At 27.3% G+C, this 21,785-nt stretch overlaps 2 protein-coding genes across 5 annotated transcripts; one reads left to right on the top strand and one right to left on the bottom strand.

The window, feature by feature from the left end:
• Positions 1-7,009: 7,009 nt before the first annotated feature.
• Positions 7,010-8,744, bottom strand: LOC112693284 (AP-2 complex subunit mu). Its single transcript, XM_025568277.1, has one exon. The coding sequence runs from the start codon at positions 8,398-8,400 to the stop codon at positions 7,090-7,092; it is 1,311 nt and encodes a 436-aa protein (XP_025424062.1). The 5' UTR covers positions 8,401-8,744; the 3' UTR covers positions 7,010-7,089.
• Positions 8,745-9,492: 748 nt separating this feature from the next.
• On the top strand, positions 9,493-17,725 carry LOC112693285 (ubiquitin recognition factor in ER-associated degradation protein 1-like). Of its 4 annotated transcripts, XR_003149466.1 has the most exons (7): positions 9,852-9,975; positions 10,042-10,196; positions 10,271-10,828; positions 10,985-11,061; positions 11,681-11,856; positions 17,273-17,564; positions 17,635-17,725. XR_003149466.1 is itself a non-coding variant. In XM_025568281.1 (5 exons), the coding sequence occupies exons 1-5, from the start codon at positions 9,786-9,788 to the stop codon at positions 11,057-11,059; spliced, it is 906 nt and encodes a 301-aa protein (XP_025424066.1). In that variant the 5' UTR covers positions 9,493-9,785; the 3' UTR covers positions 11,060-11,109. The 4 variants fall into 4 exon arrangements, 3 of the variants coding, with proteins under 3 accessions (XP_025424066.1, XP_025424065.1, XP_025424064.1); XM_025568281.1 differs by lacking the exons at positions 11,681-11,856; positions 17,273-17,564; positions 17,635-17,725 and adding an exon at positions 9,493-9,788 and having other exon boundaries at positions 9,861-9,975; positions 10,985-11,109; XM_025568280.1 differs by lacking the exons at positions 17,273-17,564; positions 17,635-17,725 and having other exon boundaries at positions 11,681-11,882.
• Positions 17,726-21,785: the final 4,060 nt, after the last annotated feature.

The raw sequence follows: 21,785 nt of genomic DNA, 5'->3' as shown, positions 1-21,785 counted from the left end.
TGAAAAGCAGAATAACACTTTCAAAACATAATTCGTAAGATTATAGAATATTTATTATAATCAACACTAGCATTTATTGATTACTGATTTTCGAAGTTTTTTTTCTTTTTAATTAATTGCTAAATGAATACATTCATTAATTAGTTAAAATCTTTGGAAAAAAATAGTCTCTGTTCGACGATTAGACAAAAAAAAATTGTATCTGGGTCAAATAAAACTGATTGACAGATACATTTTAAATACGACATACTGGGATTTTTTTTAATATAATAAAAAAAAAAATAATTTTATACAAACAAAAAACGACATTTATAAATAACGTGCAACGCAATACAGGAATCGATAAGTTAGAGAATCAACTCATGACCCGCGTCAAATGATAATGTAAGCGCGAATGTCATTGTAGTGTTCGTTGATAATAACGATAATAAGGCGTATTCGTAAACACTCGATATATACACGCGGCATAAACAGACACGGTCAGCTTCAAGTTTTCGAGGACAAATCAATTTTCAATTATTCCGATACACTGCGAGGGCGGTTGCTGTGGTTACGCGCGCGCGCTAACCCGTGCAAATCTGCGACGACTGTATCATGTCGATTTCCAAGACGAACCTAAATTCAATGTATTTGAACGATAACAGGCGCAACTTTTCCGGAGACCTTATTAACGCATTATGATTTCCGGAAAAATTGAATAACAATATAAAAAAAATTTTAAACAATAGAAAAAAAACAAATTATATTTATTTGTAAACCGAAACAACATAGTTGTATTAGGAATCTATGTCCAATAAAAATCAACCAAATTTAAAATCCACCGTGGATTTAGAGTTTATAAATATAAATACACAATACAATATATAATAATACAATAATACAATATATAATACACTATAGTGCACATTAGGTTTGTACATTGCTGTGTAACGATGTAAATTAAGTAGATACCTTGAGAATATACAAGGGGGAAAAATGTATATTTATTCTGTCAATCATTCGAACTCAAACTCTACTTGATACCATAAACATTTATCAGTTAATATCAGGCTATTTTACCACAATAAGAAGCTCCCTGAAATACGAGTTGTTTATCGCCAATAGAGGTAGTGTATCTATATTCATAAATTAGCTATTTTTATTTTTATCATATTTATTATAGAGGTTAAAATCTATTTTGGGTAAATCCATGGTAATATTCCGATACCGTGACTGTGCTGTTAATAAAAACATGTTTACAACTTACGTCTTATGCCAGTTTTTCACTAAACGGACCAAACAAAAACAAAACACAAACTCGTGTCAAATAAAACAAAGAACTTTTCGCAAACATTTTGAAGACCGACGTGTTTTACGACAGTTGGAGTTTTGTTTTTCGTGTCCCGCTCGGAAGCGGTAACATCAAAAGGTTTCAATGTGTTTTGAAACTCGAGTCTGTTTAGTGGAAACGATCGTGTTGTGTCTGAAAACGAATTACGAATTTACGAAATCTGAATACGAATTCTGTACTTAAATACTAGACTAAGTAAGTAAACGAAAGTAATAATTCATCAATGCATCAATTTTGCAGCACCATCGTTTACTCTTCTAGATAAAAGTGATCGAACCCAATATCTGTGTTGACGTTTTCTTCTAAAAAATAATACTATTTTAATCATAAATAAACTATAGCTACTACAAAATATAAATGTATGGTGGTTAAAGTATTTACTTGGCTAGTTTATAAACACTTATAGTTACAGAAATAGCTAGTTTATTATAGATACCGTACATATATACACTTACTTTTTTTCCAAGGACTTCAGTATAAACCAGCCACAACCAAAAATAAAAAAATCTTTTTCTCTATTCATGTTGGTTGGTAATTTTATTGGAATATTATTAAATATATTACCGGAGAAGATGAAAATTCAGGAATTGTCAGTATATCCTAGTCATTGTTAACAATGACTGGAAAGGTTAGGCAATGTTGGATATTTTGTAGTTTTATCAACATTTCCGTATTATATTAGGCAATGTTATAAATCCGTATTCAAACAAATATCAACACCGCTTTATCGGTGATCGATCTGATTATGGAATATTCAAGTCTTCATGAAATATATATTAATTTTAAATGACGAACATTTTTTTAAATTTTTTGTGGTGTTACGAATGGAGCCCTAGGTAAACCATTGCCGAACACCAAAGACTTCGCGGAGCACAGTTTGGGTACAAACTGTACAAGATTATATAATTCCAAGTGTCATAGTAATTTACCACGTAACAATAAAGATTAAGATTATGATTTGTCCTAAAAAGCTAATAAGTATTAAAATATATTAAATTAATTTTTAATGTTATTATCAATGTCTTCTTTTATGAGGAACTGTTATCAATGACTAGGTATTGACATTAATTCCTTACTAAATCTGACATTATCGTTATTGACTAGTCATTGTCAACACGGACTGATTGTCATCTTTTTTGGTAACATATATATTATTACATATATAGTATGCTTAATAATTAAATAATAATAATAATAAATAAAAACTCGTAACAACCAGTGGAAAAGGATCGAATACAAAAACCAAACTCGAACAAAATGTAGCCCGTTTGATGGAAACAAAAGTTTTGGTTTTGTTTCAGTTTTGTTTTTGTTTATCAGGTTGTAGAAGACTCAGACACAACATAAACACAACTGTCCGTTTAGTGGAAAACCGGCATTACATTATAAATTTTACTAATCATTCTATATTTGTGAATTATAGTTATAATTACCATTTTTTTTATATATTATTAAAATGTACTGATTGTATTATCATATTACACTCAATACTCAATGAATATTTTATAAGCTACAAGACAACACGAGAGAGAGCACAATACTGGTTTTGAAAAATAATAATAATAATAAGAAATTATCTAAAATTTAAATGAATTGTAAATAATACAATTATTTAGACTAGGTAATACGAAAACTTAAAATACAATAGTAATTAATAATTATGATTGATTTAATTTGTAGCTATCCCGGCTCAAGAGGTAGGTGACATAGGCCCACGCCTAGTGCGGCATTTTTTCTGGACAATTTTTATGTATAAAAAAAAAATATTTGATAAATTATTTACACATAAAGGGCGGCAAAAACTAAATTTCGCCTATGTTTGTTTAATACTTGAGCCGGGCCAGTTTGTAGATAGGTACAATGTATATGATAAAAAGTATTGAGTTCGAGTTCGACTTAAAATCATAATAGGTTCGGTTCGGTAAAAAATATGAAGGTTCAGTGAACTGAAGTTCGAGTTCGAAAAAATAATTTAAAGTTCGGTTCGATTTAAAAAATCAGGGTTCGACCCATCACTAATATATATATAATTTAAAATAATATAAAAGCATTAAAATATTTTATGTTCGGCAAAAGAATTTCCATTAACTATCCTCATTAATTTTGTTTTATAATTTAACTCTTCAAATATAATAATTTATTACAAGAGAATGATAATTAAAAGGTATAAATGAGTTTAAAATATGATGATACTAGAGCTAATATGCAATAACATAACATTAAATTATTCATAATAATTAATATTTTATATTAAAAACCAGGGATGGATTGGTCGGTCTGGAATTAGGAAATTTCCAAAAGGCCTGGACCATATTATATTAGATTTTATTTACAAAATTAATTAATGCGTCAACAATATTTTTGTATTAAAACTTTGAAACTATGAGACTATTGTACTTGGTAAATTATTAATACAATTATGTAACATTTTAATAGTCCCGTATGAATATGATAAAGTATAGGCCATCAGATATAAAATCACAAAATATTACTTAAATATAGACATCAAATAAAATCAAAATCGACGACACGTCGATTGGTTATTTTTATAATCAAACATCCGAATACTGAGAAGTGTATGTATTGTCTCAACTCTAGAATACAATCTAGCAGAACTAATTACTGAGAAATTGTAAATTACTGATTAGACGCCTTTTGAAATCTGAAAGTTGTAAATCTTTAGAGTGTCGACGAATATAGCAATACGGCGATATATAATTGTTTTAATTGAATAATATTTAATATGACAACTAAATAATACATCATTTTGTAATATTAGTCCCATTGATTATTGTTATTTTTATAAATAAAATCTGTAATAAACCCAAACAAATCTTCGCATGCAGATGTGTTGTGGTAAAAACTATGATGTGTTATACTTATTAATGTTAGTGCATTGGTGATGAGTGTGTCGTTCAACCGCGTTTTTCACGTTTTTATACTTAACTTTTTAATGAACATTTAAGTTTTTAATTATTTGTCATATGGTAATATTAAATTATGGATAAAAAAAGGAAAGGAGGAGCAGAAAGAGATCATAAAAAAAAACAAGAAATTATTTGCAAAATGTGCTGAAAAATGTAATCGATTAGATTCATTTTTTCGCAAAAGTACACCTACTGAGGTGAATGATAGCAAAGATGGTCAATTGTTAGTCGGAGATCCAAATGCTGAAAGTAAGTGGATTACCTAATTATTTTTAATTTATATAATTTTGAGGCTTAGTATTTTTCTATATTTAACTATAAGTGCTTAGGAAACAATATTGCGTACCATAAATATAATTATAAATATTTATAAGTGTTTATAAAATTTATAAGTATTTACTGTATAGCAGGCTTTATTGTAAGGTGCAGTAAGACACTAATTGTGCATTAGGAAATATAAAATGTGCAGTTAACTTGACAAATATGTCCAATTGAGAAATACAACACAATTTATTTTGTCGAAGGGATTTAAAATAATCTATATATTATTTTATTACGTGAAATCATCGGTTAGTCACACGCAGTTTAAAAATTTTTCGTATAAAGATTTTTTTTTTTTAAAAACGTTGATAGAGTTAGTATTCAGTGAGGGGTGAAGCCCCCCATTTATCACTGTAACATGTAAAATGTTCTATATATGGTAGGGATCATTTTTAATTTAAAAATAAGCTGATACTGGAGTTGAGTGGAATACATAAGATGAATTGAAAGTTTAGGAGTTTAGGATAGATTTTAAGATTATTTTATATTATATAAAAAAAAAAATTGTTAGCCTTAAATTGTAATATTATGTTCATAGTAAATCGTATTGAACGCGTGAACTTCTGATTTTGTAAAAAAAACCGGTTGATGAGGACTATAATGAAGAGTCATATATAAGTGACTCTGAAAATGAAAACCTAGAGATTATGGATGTTATGAAACCTTGTAATAAGTCTTGTAAAAATGGTGTAATATGTTGTTATATTATATTAGTTAAATATAATTTATTTGCAAGTACTTACTCTACATTAACTATAGCATATCAGTACATTTTAACCCTTCCTGTTACTCAAGTGACTTGTGAAAGGTCATTTTCAACCTTTAAGACTTGAGTCTTTTATGCTGATGGCCATTAAGAATACAATTCTGCTAGAAATAGATAACAATACAATAGTAAATGCAGTTGGTGAAAAATTTAAGCTTCTATCTAAATTATTGTTATAAATTTATAAATATTTCTTATTATATAATTTTTAATAATTTATTATAGGTATTGTTTATTATACATTATAATTAATATTTTTCTTTATTATAAATACATTTGTTACTAATAACTACACATGAACTATTAAAACACAATATATATATATATAATTATAAATTTTGCGTTTATTTCAAGTTTCAACTACACTAATTAAATTTTGTCTGTATTAGTGGTATATTAATACAATATATTATAAGTCTAACAAAATAGCAAAATAGTGATTGTCCTTTTATAGTTTTATTATGTTGAAAGTATAAATATTATTATAAATAAAATGAAATGTATTTTTATAATTCTATTGAAATAAGCAAATAGAAATGTATCATTTGAGCGAGCGTAGGAAGAAAATTTTTTTTGGAGATTTAATTGGTAAATGGTAGATGGCCTGGATAAATTTAAATTTTCCGGTTTGAATTTTGTTCCCATTTTGCCCCTGTTAAAAACTGGTAAATATACTCATCAACAACAATAAAAATGTACCCTAAATACTAATAAATAGATTTATTTTCACAGAAAATAATTTATTCTTGAGTAAGAAAAATAGTTACATTCTCATATTACCAAAATATATTCTAAGATAGAAAACACATATTTCTCATTCCAAAGAATTATGTGATTGACAAATCTTCCATATATTTTATCCCTATAATAAGCTTCATTGATTGAATACATTTATGCAAAAATCTAAATTTCACTTTTTGATTGTTATACACTATTAACTACAATTACTTTGGCTAATATTCTCTAAACACATTATACTAGATATAAAAGATTATAATTTTTAATAATTAGTAGGTAACATATGGAATTTCAAAATTTATACCAACTTATAACAATAAAAATAAATATGATTTAATTTTATTAAATTCAATTAATTTAATTTAAATTTAATTAAATACCATAAAGTGGCAGCAATATATTATTTCCTGTTGGTTCAGATTGTTTTTTATCAACACCAACATAGTGGCAATAACCACAATTTATATATCAAACAGAAGTATAATAAATAAATAAATAACAACACAGTGTTATTGTCATGATATAATATTATAATATAAAGCACTATACATCTAAATAGAATCGTTATTATTACAATACTATAACAATGAACCAATAAGTTATATTTTATAATTTATCTATTGTAATATCTATATGTTTTGACTTATTAGTGCATTACAAACAAAAATAACCTACTAAAATACAACGCAGATCAAAATAAGTAAAAAAAAATAATAATAAAATAATACATTTTTAATTATATAATAGGTAGAATAATAAAAAATTATGTGGCCACAATATTCATCATATGACAGTAAATTATATGAAATTGTTTTTTATTATATATCATAAAAAATAAAAATAAATAACTGACCTAGATAACAATAAATGTATTTATCAGAATGTATTCGATAAATTAATTATATAATAACTCGTATTACAATTAATATTAAATTTTAGAGTTTTGGTTATGTAAATAATAGTGGTAAATTGGAAAATGGTTAAATAAATATAATAGTATTAATCGCTTAACATCTAGTTTCATATAATCCACTGCGCCCAATATAACGAACCCATTTGACAACATCATGATCAGAATAATTCAATTTTGGTTCGAATACTTTTAAATACCTAACTTTGAATCCAGATGGTGCAAATGGTACCTCAAAATTCATGGATATAGGAGGTCTAGTCCATTTCTTTTTAGTGTCAGTCTCCAAAAGATCAATTTCAGCTGATAATTGTGTTTCTTTCATACCTGCCATTCTTTTAATTTTCCACACAATCGCATTATCTGAAGCCTTGTACTTGGCTTTGCCTTTCAAACACAACAATTGGACACCAGCAGTGTTTAAAGGGGTTGGTATTTTCACTTCGATTTTCTGACCTAGCAATGATGGCTTGAAATTGGATTTTAAAACGGCTTTAACTTCCATACGTGTACGACCTACTTCACGCACAAGAGGTATAACTCTGAATGGCAGTGATATGTCTTTGGTAGTACGGTAACGCATCAGTTCGAATTCACCATCAGGTGGAATGAAGCTAATGGAATGTTCAGTTTCGAACTTTGAAAGTTTTACGCATTGATGGAATTGACAGTCATCGATGACAACAACAGGTTTTCCGGAAGCCGTTCTTGAACCTGTATCGTCCATTATCTTGGTGCCCTTGGATTCCATGACTATTTTATCGTTAATGCCAAACTTGCATTCAGGCATGCCGCTTAGGTAGGATTTCATGAGTATACGGCCGGCCACATGAGCTGACAACACTTGACCTTGAGGCGACATGAGTAGGTTAACATACTCGAGTACGTCGAGGAACAGTTCGTTGCGTCTGTACTTGATGCCCTCGCGGCGCCAGCCGATCTGGCCAGTGACCTGGGACGTGATCTGCATTTGCTCCTCCTTGCTCTGCGACTTGACGCCCGTCTGCGTGATGAACGTCTTGAGCACACCCGTATCGCAGTTCTGCGGGTAGCCAAAGTCCAGTATTTCGTCCAGCAGCTCGTAGATGAGCACAAAGTTGTTCTTGATGTTCTCCTCATTGATCTTGCCGAAGTACGATTGCATGACCTGCGTGAACCGGATGAGGAACTCGAACACCATGGCGCCGTTGACGTTTTGCTTGGTGACGGCGGCCAGCCAGATGTTGGCGCGGCGGATGTGGAAGAACGAGGTGCGCGCGATGTTTGTGACGGGAGAGCGGACCTGCTGACGCGCGTGTATGACATTCACACGGAACGCATCCACGGCGTTGCGGCCGATGTCGTCACGGTACACGCGCGATATGAGCACCTCGCCTTTGTGGTTGTACATGAAGAGTCCGCCGATCATGATGGACGGAGGGCGAGCGAAACGACGGCTAACTGGCTTGAACAAGTAACGAAACAACTGCGAACGGGGCGAAGAAAAAAAAAATAATAGTTACGGCACGGCGCGTACCCGCTGAACGGAGACGATCGACAGAAATTCAGAAACGCGGATCGGGACTAGTTACGAAGGAGACGTACACTGTGCGAACAATCACGTTGACGGCAACGATTTGTTGTTTATATTTTTTTTTTTATTTTCAATTCGTCCGTTGCGTGTTCCTCCTCTCAGGTCGACGCCGTTGTTTCGTTTTTGCGACCAATCAATCGATCGGCTGCCGACGGCTACTCGGCGTTTTCTCACGTTATCATCGTAAGTTACGTCTCGCGTTATCCTGCATCCATGGAGGTAAGCACGTCATGGCAACACCGCACGCGCAAATGTGAACCGACTACAAACGCGAACCGGAACTAGTTACGACGGCAATGATTTAATTTTATTTATTTATTTTATTTCCAATTCGTCCGTTTCTTCTTTCTTTATACATAATAATAATAAATAAACAGTAAAATAAAGTAATATTAGAAATAGGCCACTTTTACGTCATTGGAACCCGTATAAATACGGGTTGAGCATTTAGCATTATTCAGATGTAGATAGATAGTTCTAATGGACAGTGTTATACTGGCCATTAATAAATTATTGCTCGTCGTGAATTTTGTTACAGCCACATCGCCGCGAGTATATAATTCTTAGCCCAGAATAACTTGTTATTTTAATTTTTTGTGTTTTTAACTGTTTATTAATTTATTGTAATAAATTAATAAAAACAGTAAGTTTATAAGTTTAATATACCAGTGTTTAATTATTCACCTACCTATCTCTCTCAACCCAACGTCTCAAGATAACATACATCGTGCTACGTCGTTAAATAATTAATATGGTACCGATCTTAGTGTCCCGCACAAAGATCACTACAATCGGCTGCTCGACGTTTTTTCGCCGTTATCATCGCGCATTGTCCCACTTCTGTGGAGGCGAACACGTCATGGCAACACCGCACGCGCACATAGGCGAACCGTACACACCACTCGCGGACCCGACGCAACGCGATGATAATGCAAAACCGTCGTTTTTGATAAGTACTCGATCGTGTTCTCGGCGCAGCGCAGTGTTTTTATTGTTGAGTCGGTCAGAAATTATCCCCAATCGATTACATTCCGCTGTTTGCGCGCACATCGCTGTCATCAAATGCGCGATTGCGCTCTTATGGTATGTTCACTGTATTGATTCATTTCACATAGATGTACCTGTGTTTATAAATCAACATTGTCCTGTTCGCGTCTCAAGCGCATTTTAAACGTTCCTATTTCGTTATACTCGACCTACGTTTAAATCACTGTTACGCGATGGTAAGTATCGCGAGGAACGCGATTCCGGTTCGTAATCTTAGGATTTCACTAACAACACTCGTTATGTTTCAGTTTTCCTTAAGCATGTTCAGTGAAATGCTCCGACCATTCATCATGTCGTACAGATGTTGGTCAGTGTCTATGCTTCCAGGCACTGAACGGGAAGACGTAGAACGCGGTGGAAAAAGTAATGCCACTTTGTTTCATATGGCTTTCATGCTTTTGTTATAATTAATTTGTATGATTGTTTTAGTTATAATGCCACCTTCGGCTTTAGACACGTTGACACGATTGAATATCAATTACCCCATGTTGTTCAGGCTTACCAATAAGAAAAAAAATAAAGTAACCCATTGTGGAGTGTTGGAGTTTATTGCAGATGAAGACAAAGTATACATTCCATATTGGGTATGTATTATTTTTTGAATTTTAACTACAACTAAAACATATATATTGTATGATTTTTTTTTTTTTTTTTTTAGATGATGAAAAATATATTACTAGATGAAGGGGATTTAGTTCAAGTTGAAAGTGTTTCATTAGATGTTGCCACATTTTCAAAGTTCCAACCTCAAAATTCTGAATTCCTCGACATTACTAATCCAAAAGCGGTTTTAGAAAATTGCTTACGTAATTTTGCTTGTCTTACTACTGGCGATATCATAGCCATTAAGTATAATCAAAAAATTTATGAAATGCGTGTCTTGAAAACTGAACCTGGTGATGCTGTTAGTATTATTGAGTGTGATATGAATGTTGACTTTGCTCCACCGGTTGGTTATAAGGAACCTGATCATGGAAAAAAAGACACTGATGAAGAAATGATGGTTGATCCTGCTGATTTAATGCCCGAACCCACTGGTTTTATGGCATTTAAAGGTTCAGGCAACAGATTGGATGGTAAAAAGAAAAAAAATAATGTTGATGATGAGTCAAATCAAGTAAAAGTAGCCTATCAAAGAGGTATTCCTGATTATAATTATACTGTGGGAACTATACAATTCATAAGAAATATTCGACCTGTAACTAATAATCAAGAGGTAATTGTTTTTATAACTTAATTTATTCTAGCATTTTGAATTGTTATACATTACAATCATTTTTTATCACATTCCTGTTTTAGAATCGGTACAAACTTGCTATTTTTACAGATATGATTTAAATCTTGATAATACAAAGTGTATTTAATGTTTCAGAATGAAAATAAAGATGGATTTAAAGCATTTGGAGGTTCCGGATCAGTACTAAAGCCCAAACCTAAAAAGAAATAAAAGTATTTTCCAATTTTAAGTCATGTACATAATTTTCATATGTTTAATATAAAAGTATTTGTGTTAATATTTTTTAAACTTTTAAAATTATTCAAAACAAATATTAATAATTAAAATAAATTATGAATTCATAAACAAATTTTATTTAAAAAATCTATTTTGTTTTCTTTTTGAAAAAATTTTTCAATGTTAATTTTATAATAATATTGAAAACTAAAACAGAATTGATAGTTACAACTATGGTGTGCATAATTTAGGTCAACACAATTCTATTATTATATTAAAAATGTAAATGTTAATATGTAATAAAGATCAAAGATATGGATGTATTAAATAAAAATAGTATAATTTTTATTATTATACAAAAGCTTTATAAAACGATACTTGAGAAAAAAGAAAAAATAGGATTAAAAAAAAAAGTATAAATATTTTGAAATATGTAGAGTATGTATATTTGAGCGTAATGAAAATTGTGTTCATTTTTGCTGTTGTCATTTCAAATGTGTTAAATAATTATTTTATTTGCCAGGTATTATTAAACTTTTATGAATGGTGATTTGCAAAATCTTATAAATTAATTACTAAATATGTATATTTTTTTGTACATAATTTGTATTTTAGGTAATCAGTTGGATGGATAACAAATAATTGCAACCAATCGATAGTTAAAAATTTATGCTGTTAATGTCTCTCTGCTGCGGCATGATTCATGAACTATTATTATCGTTCAGTATTTATCATTAATTTATAATTTAATGACATTTTACTTCTGGTACGAAAAATAACAATGTCAATTGGTAAGAATACTTACAGTTATCGGTAATTTCAATAAAATATTTAAATATACTGTTAATTATATAGGATTTCAGCATAATATTTGTTATTTCTGGTTATCGTATTTACTGAGAAATTTACCATTAACATTGCTTTTCATTTCTCATTTTATAGTGAGATTATGAAAATAAGACAAATAACAAATATTATATTTTTTGGAAGTATTGGTCTAGTGACAGATTATTTTTAATATAAATACTTTGGTATATTTACTTATGTGGACTTCAATCATTTATAAATATATTAAATAGGTTTTTATGAAATTGAAGAATGCAACAGTTATCAAATATTGTGTTTACAGTAGTCTCGCTGATCTGGATATATATATATGAAAAATTCTGTGATATTCTATTATATTGTTATAGAGGTACAATTATGCTATAAATATATATGTACATACATATAAACCCCAAGAATATATATATTAATTACGTATCAATAATATAAGTCTTATAGAAAATAACAATTAAAATTAACATAAATTGTTTTTATGTAATATTTATATGTATGTATATATGTATATTTATATGTATATGTAATATATATATATATGTATATGTATATGTGTGTGTGTATATATATATATATATATATATATATATATACATACATATAAATATTACATAAAAACAATTTATGTTAATTTTAATTGTTATTTTCTATAAGACTTATATTATTGATACGTAATTAATATATATATTCTTGGGGTTTATATGTATGTACATATATATTTATAGCATAATTGTACCTCTATAACAATATAATAGAATATCACAGAATTTTTCAAATAAATTCAAAGTCTTATGTAATTTCTTTAATTTTCTATACAATTGTATTAATATAATACATGTATAATGTAAAATAAATCAATACATTTTGAATTTTTATAAATAAGGTGTTATTTTTTTAAAACAAAATTAATATTTATTAGGAAGTTGAGAAAAAGCCATTCCATTTAATCCGGATCAGCGAGACTCTACTGTATATCCTCTTAAATGTATTAGTTAGATAAAATTATATATTTTTAATTAAAATAGAAATAAACAATAAATTATAAATAAAAATATGCTTTCCAAAATCATATTTACAGATAAATAAACTAACTTTAGTTTATATATCTGTGATTATATGAGACATAAAATACAAATGGTTAACAAACTTATCCTTTTAGGAACAATGTGCAATAACAATTAAAACAATTTTAAAACTACTAAATCAATTTTACAATGGAATCTAAATAGTATTTTTATTAACATTTTTTTATAAAGTAGTTATTTATTTATTAAAAATATTTATATTGATATACAAAATTGTAAATATTAAGTTTTAAAAAATTATGTACATTTTATATGCTACACTAATTTCCAATAAGTGTATATATTTATTTATTTTATTTATGTTTTGATTAAATATTTTACTTTAATTCTTATTTTTTTTTTAAATTTGAAGAAAATTTGATATTAAAATGTTAAGAATTTATATGCAATGAATAATTGTATTAAATTGTACAATAGTCATGTTTGTTTTGGTGTAATTTGTAAATTAATTGAATTGAATGTTGTAGCATTAAATTTTGTATGTTATGATAAATAATTGATATTATAGATACCTATCTCTTAATTTATTAATAATATTTTATTATTTGCACCTATTAAACAATATGCAGTATTAGTACTAGTAAAAATTAAAATTATTATTAATATTTAAATTATATAAATTATTTAAGTTTCCTTTTTATTTTTCAAACATGATTATTTCTGAATAATTTCTTATATTATAACTTAACTTTTTTTCTATCAATTGTACTAAAGTGCAATATTAAAACAGTTTTTGAATATTTTTTAAGTTAAAAATAACCTTGACTAGAGTTTATAGATACATTTTCTAATTACCTACTTATAATAATTATTCAATTTTATTAAATAATAATATAAAATTACCGACTATTCAGAGATTTTTATCCATAAGTGTTTGATTAAAAGTTAATTTGTGAGTATTTTATATCCGCAACATTGCCAAAATTTATTTAAAAATAAGTAGATAAACTTTTTATTTTAGGAATTTGAAGTCTTAATAATCTGATATAAGTCCTAATTTTTCTTTAATAATATTGGTAATATTGTTCATTAACTTATGTCAATTGAACTATAAAAGAAATAAGTAATAATTAAGCTTCAATTCAACAAAGAAAAAATTAACTTACTATCATTATAAAATTACCTACTGTTTATGTAAGATCAAAGAACTATAATTTCTTTATTACAGATTATAGAGTCAATAAATTATAGTCATGTGATAACTTAATAAGATAATTTCAATTTTTATTCAACATTATTAAATAATGTTTAATAATGAAATATTTTAAAATTTTTAAAGTATTTCATTGTATATTTTAATGAAATATTTTACACTATCTGTTTCTGGATTTTACTCCATTGTCATGAGTATCATATTAAAGGCTTTCAGGGCATGATCACATACTTTATGATATAATTTGTTTAAATTATTTTTGAGCCTTGCAAATAGTTTCTAACTTAATTTATTTCATTGTGTATATAGTATAAATTTGAATATTGAACCTTTCGTAGTTCTGAGACTGTTTTGTAATTATTACTATTTGTTATTACACTTCTTACATAATTTTCTTAAAAAATTATTGTTGTCAATTGTAACATTATAGGCCACAAATACCAATGATCTTGCTCATTTCATATCGCTAAACCATTTTTATACTTACATTATTATATTGTAATTAGATTTTTAAGTATATTTTTATAAAGAGTATATTAACTAAAGCTTTTAATAATTATATATAAATATGAAACACCATTTGTTACATATTAAATTATTCCAATTATACGTTTTTAATAGTATAATTATTTCAATAATTGTTTTTCATTTAAAATATATTTTATTTAAAAGATTGTCATTTTTAAATCTAAATAATAATCTTGAAATTCTGTTATTGTATATTGAAATTAAAAATTCATTCTTTTAAATTAAAAAAGATCTTACTTTATCCAGACCCCTCATTATATAATTTAACCGTCTTTGTAGTGACCATCATCTCCTACTATCCCATGCTTATAAACTAAATCTTAATGATTCCCCCATCTGTACGTTCCATCTAGATGAAAGTATTTTCGATTTAAATCATATTCTTTTTGATTGTCCTTTCATATCCTCCAAACGTCTTGTTCTATTTAATTCTCTGAAGTCCCTCAATATTCCTTTCAATATTCATGACATCCTTAATTCAAACTCTGTATCCGTTATTACTCTTATTATCTTTCATCCATGAGGTTGGATTTCGTATTTAAAAATTAGTAACTATTTATTTTAAATGTATTATGTATATTTTATTTATGTTTAATTGTCAAGCTTAATAGTTTACTAAAAGCTCAGATAAAAAAAATAAACTCTTAATTATTCTAAATTATTTATCTACTAATTGTAGTTACCTTTAATTTTTAATATTTAATCTAACTGCATTATAATGGAATTTTTATTGATTTAGTATCATTATTTGTATCAGAAGAATTTTAAAATTATATTTTATTTATTAAACTAATATCTATTAAATATTATTTGGGACTATAGTTTATACATTACATTTTACAACAGGAGTTTGGTCAAGAGTATTAAAAAAAAAAAATAAGTATTAAATTATTTCTAGTATTGTTTCTAATACTTGTTGTGACACTCGATATATCTATCATTCAATATTTACGATTTAAGAATATTTATGAGAATTTAAGTATTATTTTTATGATTACCTCGAAAAAAACTGGCGGTACTAATTTAGAACTTGTGGTTCTAAGCACCCCCTGGCACCCTTATATGTGCGCCAATAAGCCTATGGAGTTACGTTAAAAATAATTACACAATCTATTGGCCTCAAAAAACAGGTTCACACAAATAATTTACATGTATCGGTATAAAAGTGATTAATTTAATATTAAACTACATAGACACTTTTGCTTTAAATTGTACAACCAATTTCAAAAATAGATCTGTACATTAGTAGGAAAGTGCATTTCCTTTTATTTTTTGATTGATTGTGAAAGATAGCTTTCCATAAATCATTTGATATTTAATTTAATTTGATTTTTTATATTTTTTATTTAATTTAATAATCAAATTTAATTTGTCATAATTTGAATTACAGTATACGCCGCTTATAAGACTCACGGATATTAAGTTCAGTCGCTTATTAGACTCAAAATCGTTTGGAACGGTCCGGACGTATCCAAATACATTAAAAAAAAAAAAAAATCGGTTATAAGATTAAAATTTCGTAAAATAAATAGTAGAAAATAAACTTTTTTGGTTATAATTTAGAAATATATTGATATTGGAAAATTAAATAATATTCGTGTTCATGGGCGTAGCTAAAATTTGAATCAGGGAGGGGCAAAAACATAAAACGATTAGTGTTAAACTCGTAATTCAAATAATCTACAGATAGACCATTGGATAACTCATAAAACGTCATAACGATTACACGTGTAGATATCACTCGGTCCCACTAAATTATTTTTAGAATTATATCTTATTTAATTTTTGATTTTAATGTAAAACTTACGTTTATACGTTTAGTATAAACAAATATAATTCAATTTGTGGCGCAGGGATGGGCAAGTGCCCTCCCTGCGCCACCCTCGCTACACCCATGTTCGTGTTGATTATTTTTAGTTTCTGATGGTACCTTATAACGTATAATATTTTTAATCGCAGAAAAATTTATCGCAATGATTATCGTTATTATAGTGAGGTATCTGGTGGCTGCACAGTTATCATAATTACGGGTACATAAATACACATACGCACACATGCATATGTTTATACGCAGTTACATTGCAGTCAACGGTACATTTTTTTACACGAAATATTTTTCGAAAATTATTTTTATAATATGTATTTTTAAATGTAAGTAATATTTACCTTTTATAATTTTAGTTTTTTTTTTTTTTTTTTTATCAGGATTATTAAATTTATTCTATAATAAGTATGTAATATGTAATATGTGTTAAAGTATTAAAATAAAAGCAAAATATGTAGTAAAATAAAATTTATAAATACATAATTAATTTTTTTTCCCACTTCGCCTATATGATTCATTCAGTTATAAGACTCACTTTGTGCTGGTCATGAAGTGAGTCTTATAAGCAGCGTCTACTATATATAACAACAAATTCATTTACGACATTTTTATATTGCATTTTTTTTTTGTGTTTTTTTAAAAGTTTTTAATTTTTTAAGTAATTATTTTGCCTTTTTAGGTTAATCTTCCTTTTTAGTTAATTGTCCGGTATTTTTAATCAAATTCCTCAATTAAAATCTTTAAATTAATATTTTTTTTATTTTTTTTTTACACAGGTTGTTTGTACGTTAAATTTATATATTATCAATCTTATGAAAAAATACTGGATTTGATGCAATATGCATTATTTCGAAAATATTCGATGGAACTGAAATGTCCAGAACTTATCTCCCAGATGACCTTAGCTTCAATGACATAGCATTCATGCAATATGCTCCATTATATTTATAAATTTTGAAAGGAGTTTTTCAGCATACAAAAATTTGTTGACAAACAATCGACAATCATTTTTATTTGTTAACACCAAACGAGTACTTGTTGTCCATTGCAATAGTCAAGACGAATAAGGTACAAAAAAATTAATTATTTTTTTTTTTAACAATAAATAAAATTTAACATAAATAAAATTTTTTTAAAGATTTTTCAGATGAGTAGAATCAATCAAGTTCCGAATCAAAATTCAAATTCGATCAACATTTTATATTTTCTTTTTAATAAAATAAATACATTTTTATATATACAATATATTAATATAATAAATATAAGTATACAAATTGAATTAATAACTATTTTAAGTGCATGTTATTCTAAAATTAGTGAAATTTTAAATGTATTTAACTACATTAAATTCACCACCCTGGTCATAAATATTGAATTTGTTTTATGTTATAATTCCTAGCCTCCACATGATGTTACTCAGTGAGGCCCAGTAATTTTTTATATATATATACTAGCTGATCCGACAAACGTTGTTTTGTCATATAAATTTTTTCTAGAGAATATTTTGCTAGAAAAAAAACTAATATAATATAGGTGGGTAAGGATGTGGTATATAAGTGGAAAAGGTATGGAGTGCTATGAACAGTGACGGAATATAAAAATGAAAAAACATCAAACATTTATTTTTTTAATAATTTATTAAAATTGATCCTTTAAAATATATATATATATATATAGCTAATTATGTCAATATTAGTAAAAAATAATATCAATCCCTTAATGCAACAGAGTGTAAAATATTTTTTTCCCATCTTTCGCCAACACAAACAAAGTGGATGGTTTAAGAGTACGCCACGTATAATTGTAAAAAACATGATGTGCTCAAATCTTAGCCACAGACAGACATCGTTTGGACTTGAGACTTATTGATAGTCATTGCAAATGCCAATCTATGTGGAAATTGAAGGCGTTTAAATTGTATTGGCACATCTGTGGTATAATAGAAATTCGTGGTAATAATATTTTCACCTCGGAATTTACCATTTAAAATGATGACTTCGATAACATTTTTATTAATTTTTTAATGATTAATCGCGTACCATTGCACAACTGTGGTGCGTTCAAATTGCGAAGCAAAATAACCGGAGATCCAACCTTCAGTTGTAAATTATGCGGTGGTTTGCCTGGTAAATCCAATTAATTTAAAAACTGTTGGACAATTTACAGCTTCAATAGCATCGCAAACTATCTATAGATTTGTATGATACCAACTATCCTGATAACAAATGTTGAGATACAATTCATTAATGTCCACATTTTTTGCTGTTAAAATTACTCTTTCTGCCAACCACTCACGATTTGTGTATTATCTGTGTTCATTAGGAAATATCTAGTCAATGAGAGCATCTTGCGAATCAATGATTGTGCAAAAATCAGTCGGTAATTTATGCATCCCGTTTCATCTATAGTAACTTTCCCATGGGAAAGTTGAATGGAATGCATCGCCGATATCTAATAATTGTTTTGAGAATCTTCCGCACGCAGCTTTTTTTGATTGAACCTCAAGTATCGAAATCGTTCGTTCTCTATCTTTACATACATGTCGACCATGAATTGTTGATAAAATTCACGACATTGTAGAATAACGTTGTCCTAATCGCGTGTAATCATCAACCGATATGTATAATAATCCTTCGAACTAACATTCTGGTTTGTTTTGGCATATGTTGCGGGATTTTGTTGTTTAATATTTATGCAATACCCGTTATTTAATACCAAGTATAAAATTTATAGTTATTAAATAGTTATTAATAGTTTTTATAATAGTTTTTTAATAATTGCATTTAATAATTCATTTTCAACTGTACAGTTTTCGAACTGGTCAAAATTTATTAAATTAAACTACGATTTATTAAACAATAGCACTTTTCCAACATTTTTTTTCGTAAAAATCTTCTCTTGGCAATTATGAATAATTAAAAAAAATTAAGCCAAATCGGCCCAGTCGTTCTCAATTGATGAAATGTTAAACATTTTTTGCTCCATTTTTATATATATATATATATATATATATATATATATATGTATAAATAAATAATAATAATAATTGTATTTAAAATATTACCATTGATTTCTAACGAAATATTTATAAATAATAAATTCATTATTTCATAAATATTATTGTTTGCTATGCAAATAAAATGTGAGTTCAACCAATGAACTTATATAATATTAAACTAATATTCTATTTTCAGAATTGATTTTTTTTTCATTTAATATTCTATAAAACAAATACAGCCTTTGGTTTTTTTTTTTTTTAATTTAAAATTCTAGTGTATAGACATTTGATTACTAATTTTTATGAATATTATTTATTTTTTATATCAGACGTAATAAAATTTTATGCTTAAAAGTTTTATTGCTTTTATTTATTGATTAAAATCTATACATCATAATGATTCAAATAAAAATTCATAGTATAATGAAATTATTAAAAAGTATTTCCAAAAAACATTTATTACATTGAAAAATTAGATTATAATTTAAATTGTTAAATAGCGGTTTTGCTACGAGTGGATTTTTGTAACATGAATTGGTATTAAATTTGATGATTTGATTTGATTTTTTTTATACGATGTTTTACTCGAAGGTTAAGTAATATTCAAATGCAAGTTTGAATTTAAGGTTCTGAGTGAAATAATTGGTTTTATCAAGACTATCCAACAGTTATCTGAATACAATGGGATCTTGGTAACTCTAATCTTGATAACTCAAAAATCTCGATACCTTGAATAAATATTATTACGAAAGTTAAAATATTACATTTTGATTAAACGATAAAACACATAAAATCTGCTATATTTTTGTGGTCAAAAGTTCATTATTTTAAATTTTAACACTTACGGCTGAACATTGAATACAAGCATTTTCTTACAAGTTTTTTTGTAGCGAAAAAAATAATTAAAATATTGGAATATCACAATGATTATTTGTAAGCTTTTTTTTTAAAAAAAAAAAGGAAATTTGATTAAATCGAATTAAACGATATACGTTTTATCAAGACATTTTGTAGTTTCAAAATATTTTTATAAAATGTGTGCAGATTATAGGTACTTGAAACGTACTACATTCTTAAATATTTTATTCATTTTCTTGTTGCAAAAATTAGAATGTTATAAGTTCAACCTACGAGTGTTTCTTAAAAAAATTGTTATATGATAGATTTTTTTAGTGTTTATAAATGTTAATTTATTATTATTATTTTTGTATTTATAAGTGTCAGTGGCGTACATTCAATCTAGCTCTGAGGGGAAGGGGGTTTAACAAAAATAATCGTTATCTTTTTTTTTTTGTTACACAGAAAAATAAGATAAATAACTGCTATAAATAGTTATTATTTTATACAACATTTTTACCAATTTGCAGTTTACTTTAACATTACAGTAAATTAATAGCTATTGGAATATAAAAACAGCATAGTTAACAAAACTTTTCAAACTCCTATCAATATAATTATTTAATTATCATTATATTTGTATAGTTGTATATTTTAAGTCAATGCATAATAATGAAATTACGAATATACTACACGTCATCAATAATTTGATAATTTTCTTTTTTCTTTTTTTTTGGCCCTGGGGGGGTTTGACCTCCCCCCCCCTCCGTATGTACGCCACTGATAAGTGTAAGAATAAAGTTAACGAAAAAACAATGAAACTTACGTAATATTATTAAGCATTTAATAACGATTAATTTAGATTTTAGAAAAATGTGTATTTATTAACATGATTTAAAATTTGTTTTATTGAGATACGAGTAAGTTACAAAATGAGAAGTTTGGAATTTATTGTATTTAAAAAATTTTAGATAGTGTACATTAAACTTTATTGATCCAACCAACAGCGTTGCTTGTAAAAATTAAGTAATTTCTATATTAATATTTTAAGTATTTCATTTTTGAAAACATCTATTCACATAAGTAAATGGAGTTTATTATTGAAATCGTTTCACGTGCACATTTTTCTCGGGTTTGGAATAATATTGACAAAATATCAGTAAATTTGATGGGCCGGTTTGAAAAGCTCGATGCACACGAATTGCCTTCCAAAACTGTTTAGATTACTTTTTGTCATTCGAATTTCCTCCGGATATTTTGGAGGCAATTCAAGAGCCCCTATTTTACCATATTCGAATTGCCTCCCACAACAATCAATATAATTTACATAAATTTCGACATTGGAAATTGATTGATAACAGTGGAGTAATTATGGAAGGGGGATATGGGGATATATCCCTCCTCAGATGCTTTTTTTTTTTAGAATAATTACAATTAAATTTCCTAAGCTTTAA

The sequence above is a fragment of the Sipha flava genome, unplaced genomic scaffold, assembly GCF_003268045.1.
Source record: "Sipha flava isolate LNK unplaced genomic scaffold, YSA_version1 84_pilon_pilon, whole genome shotgun sequence".
In the NCBI taxonomy this organism is placed as follows: Eukaryota; Metazoa; Arthropoda; class Insecta; order Hemiptera; family Aphididae; genus Sipha; species Sipha flava.
The sequence above is the reverse complement of the archived record's forward strand: the minus strand, read 5'-3'. Positions and strand labels throughout refer to the sequence as shown.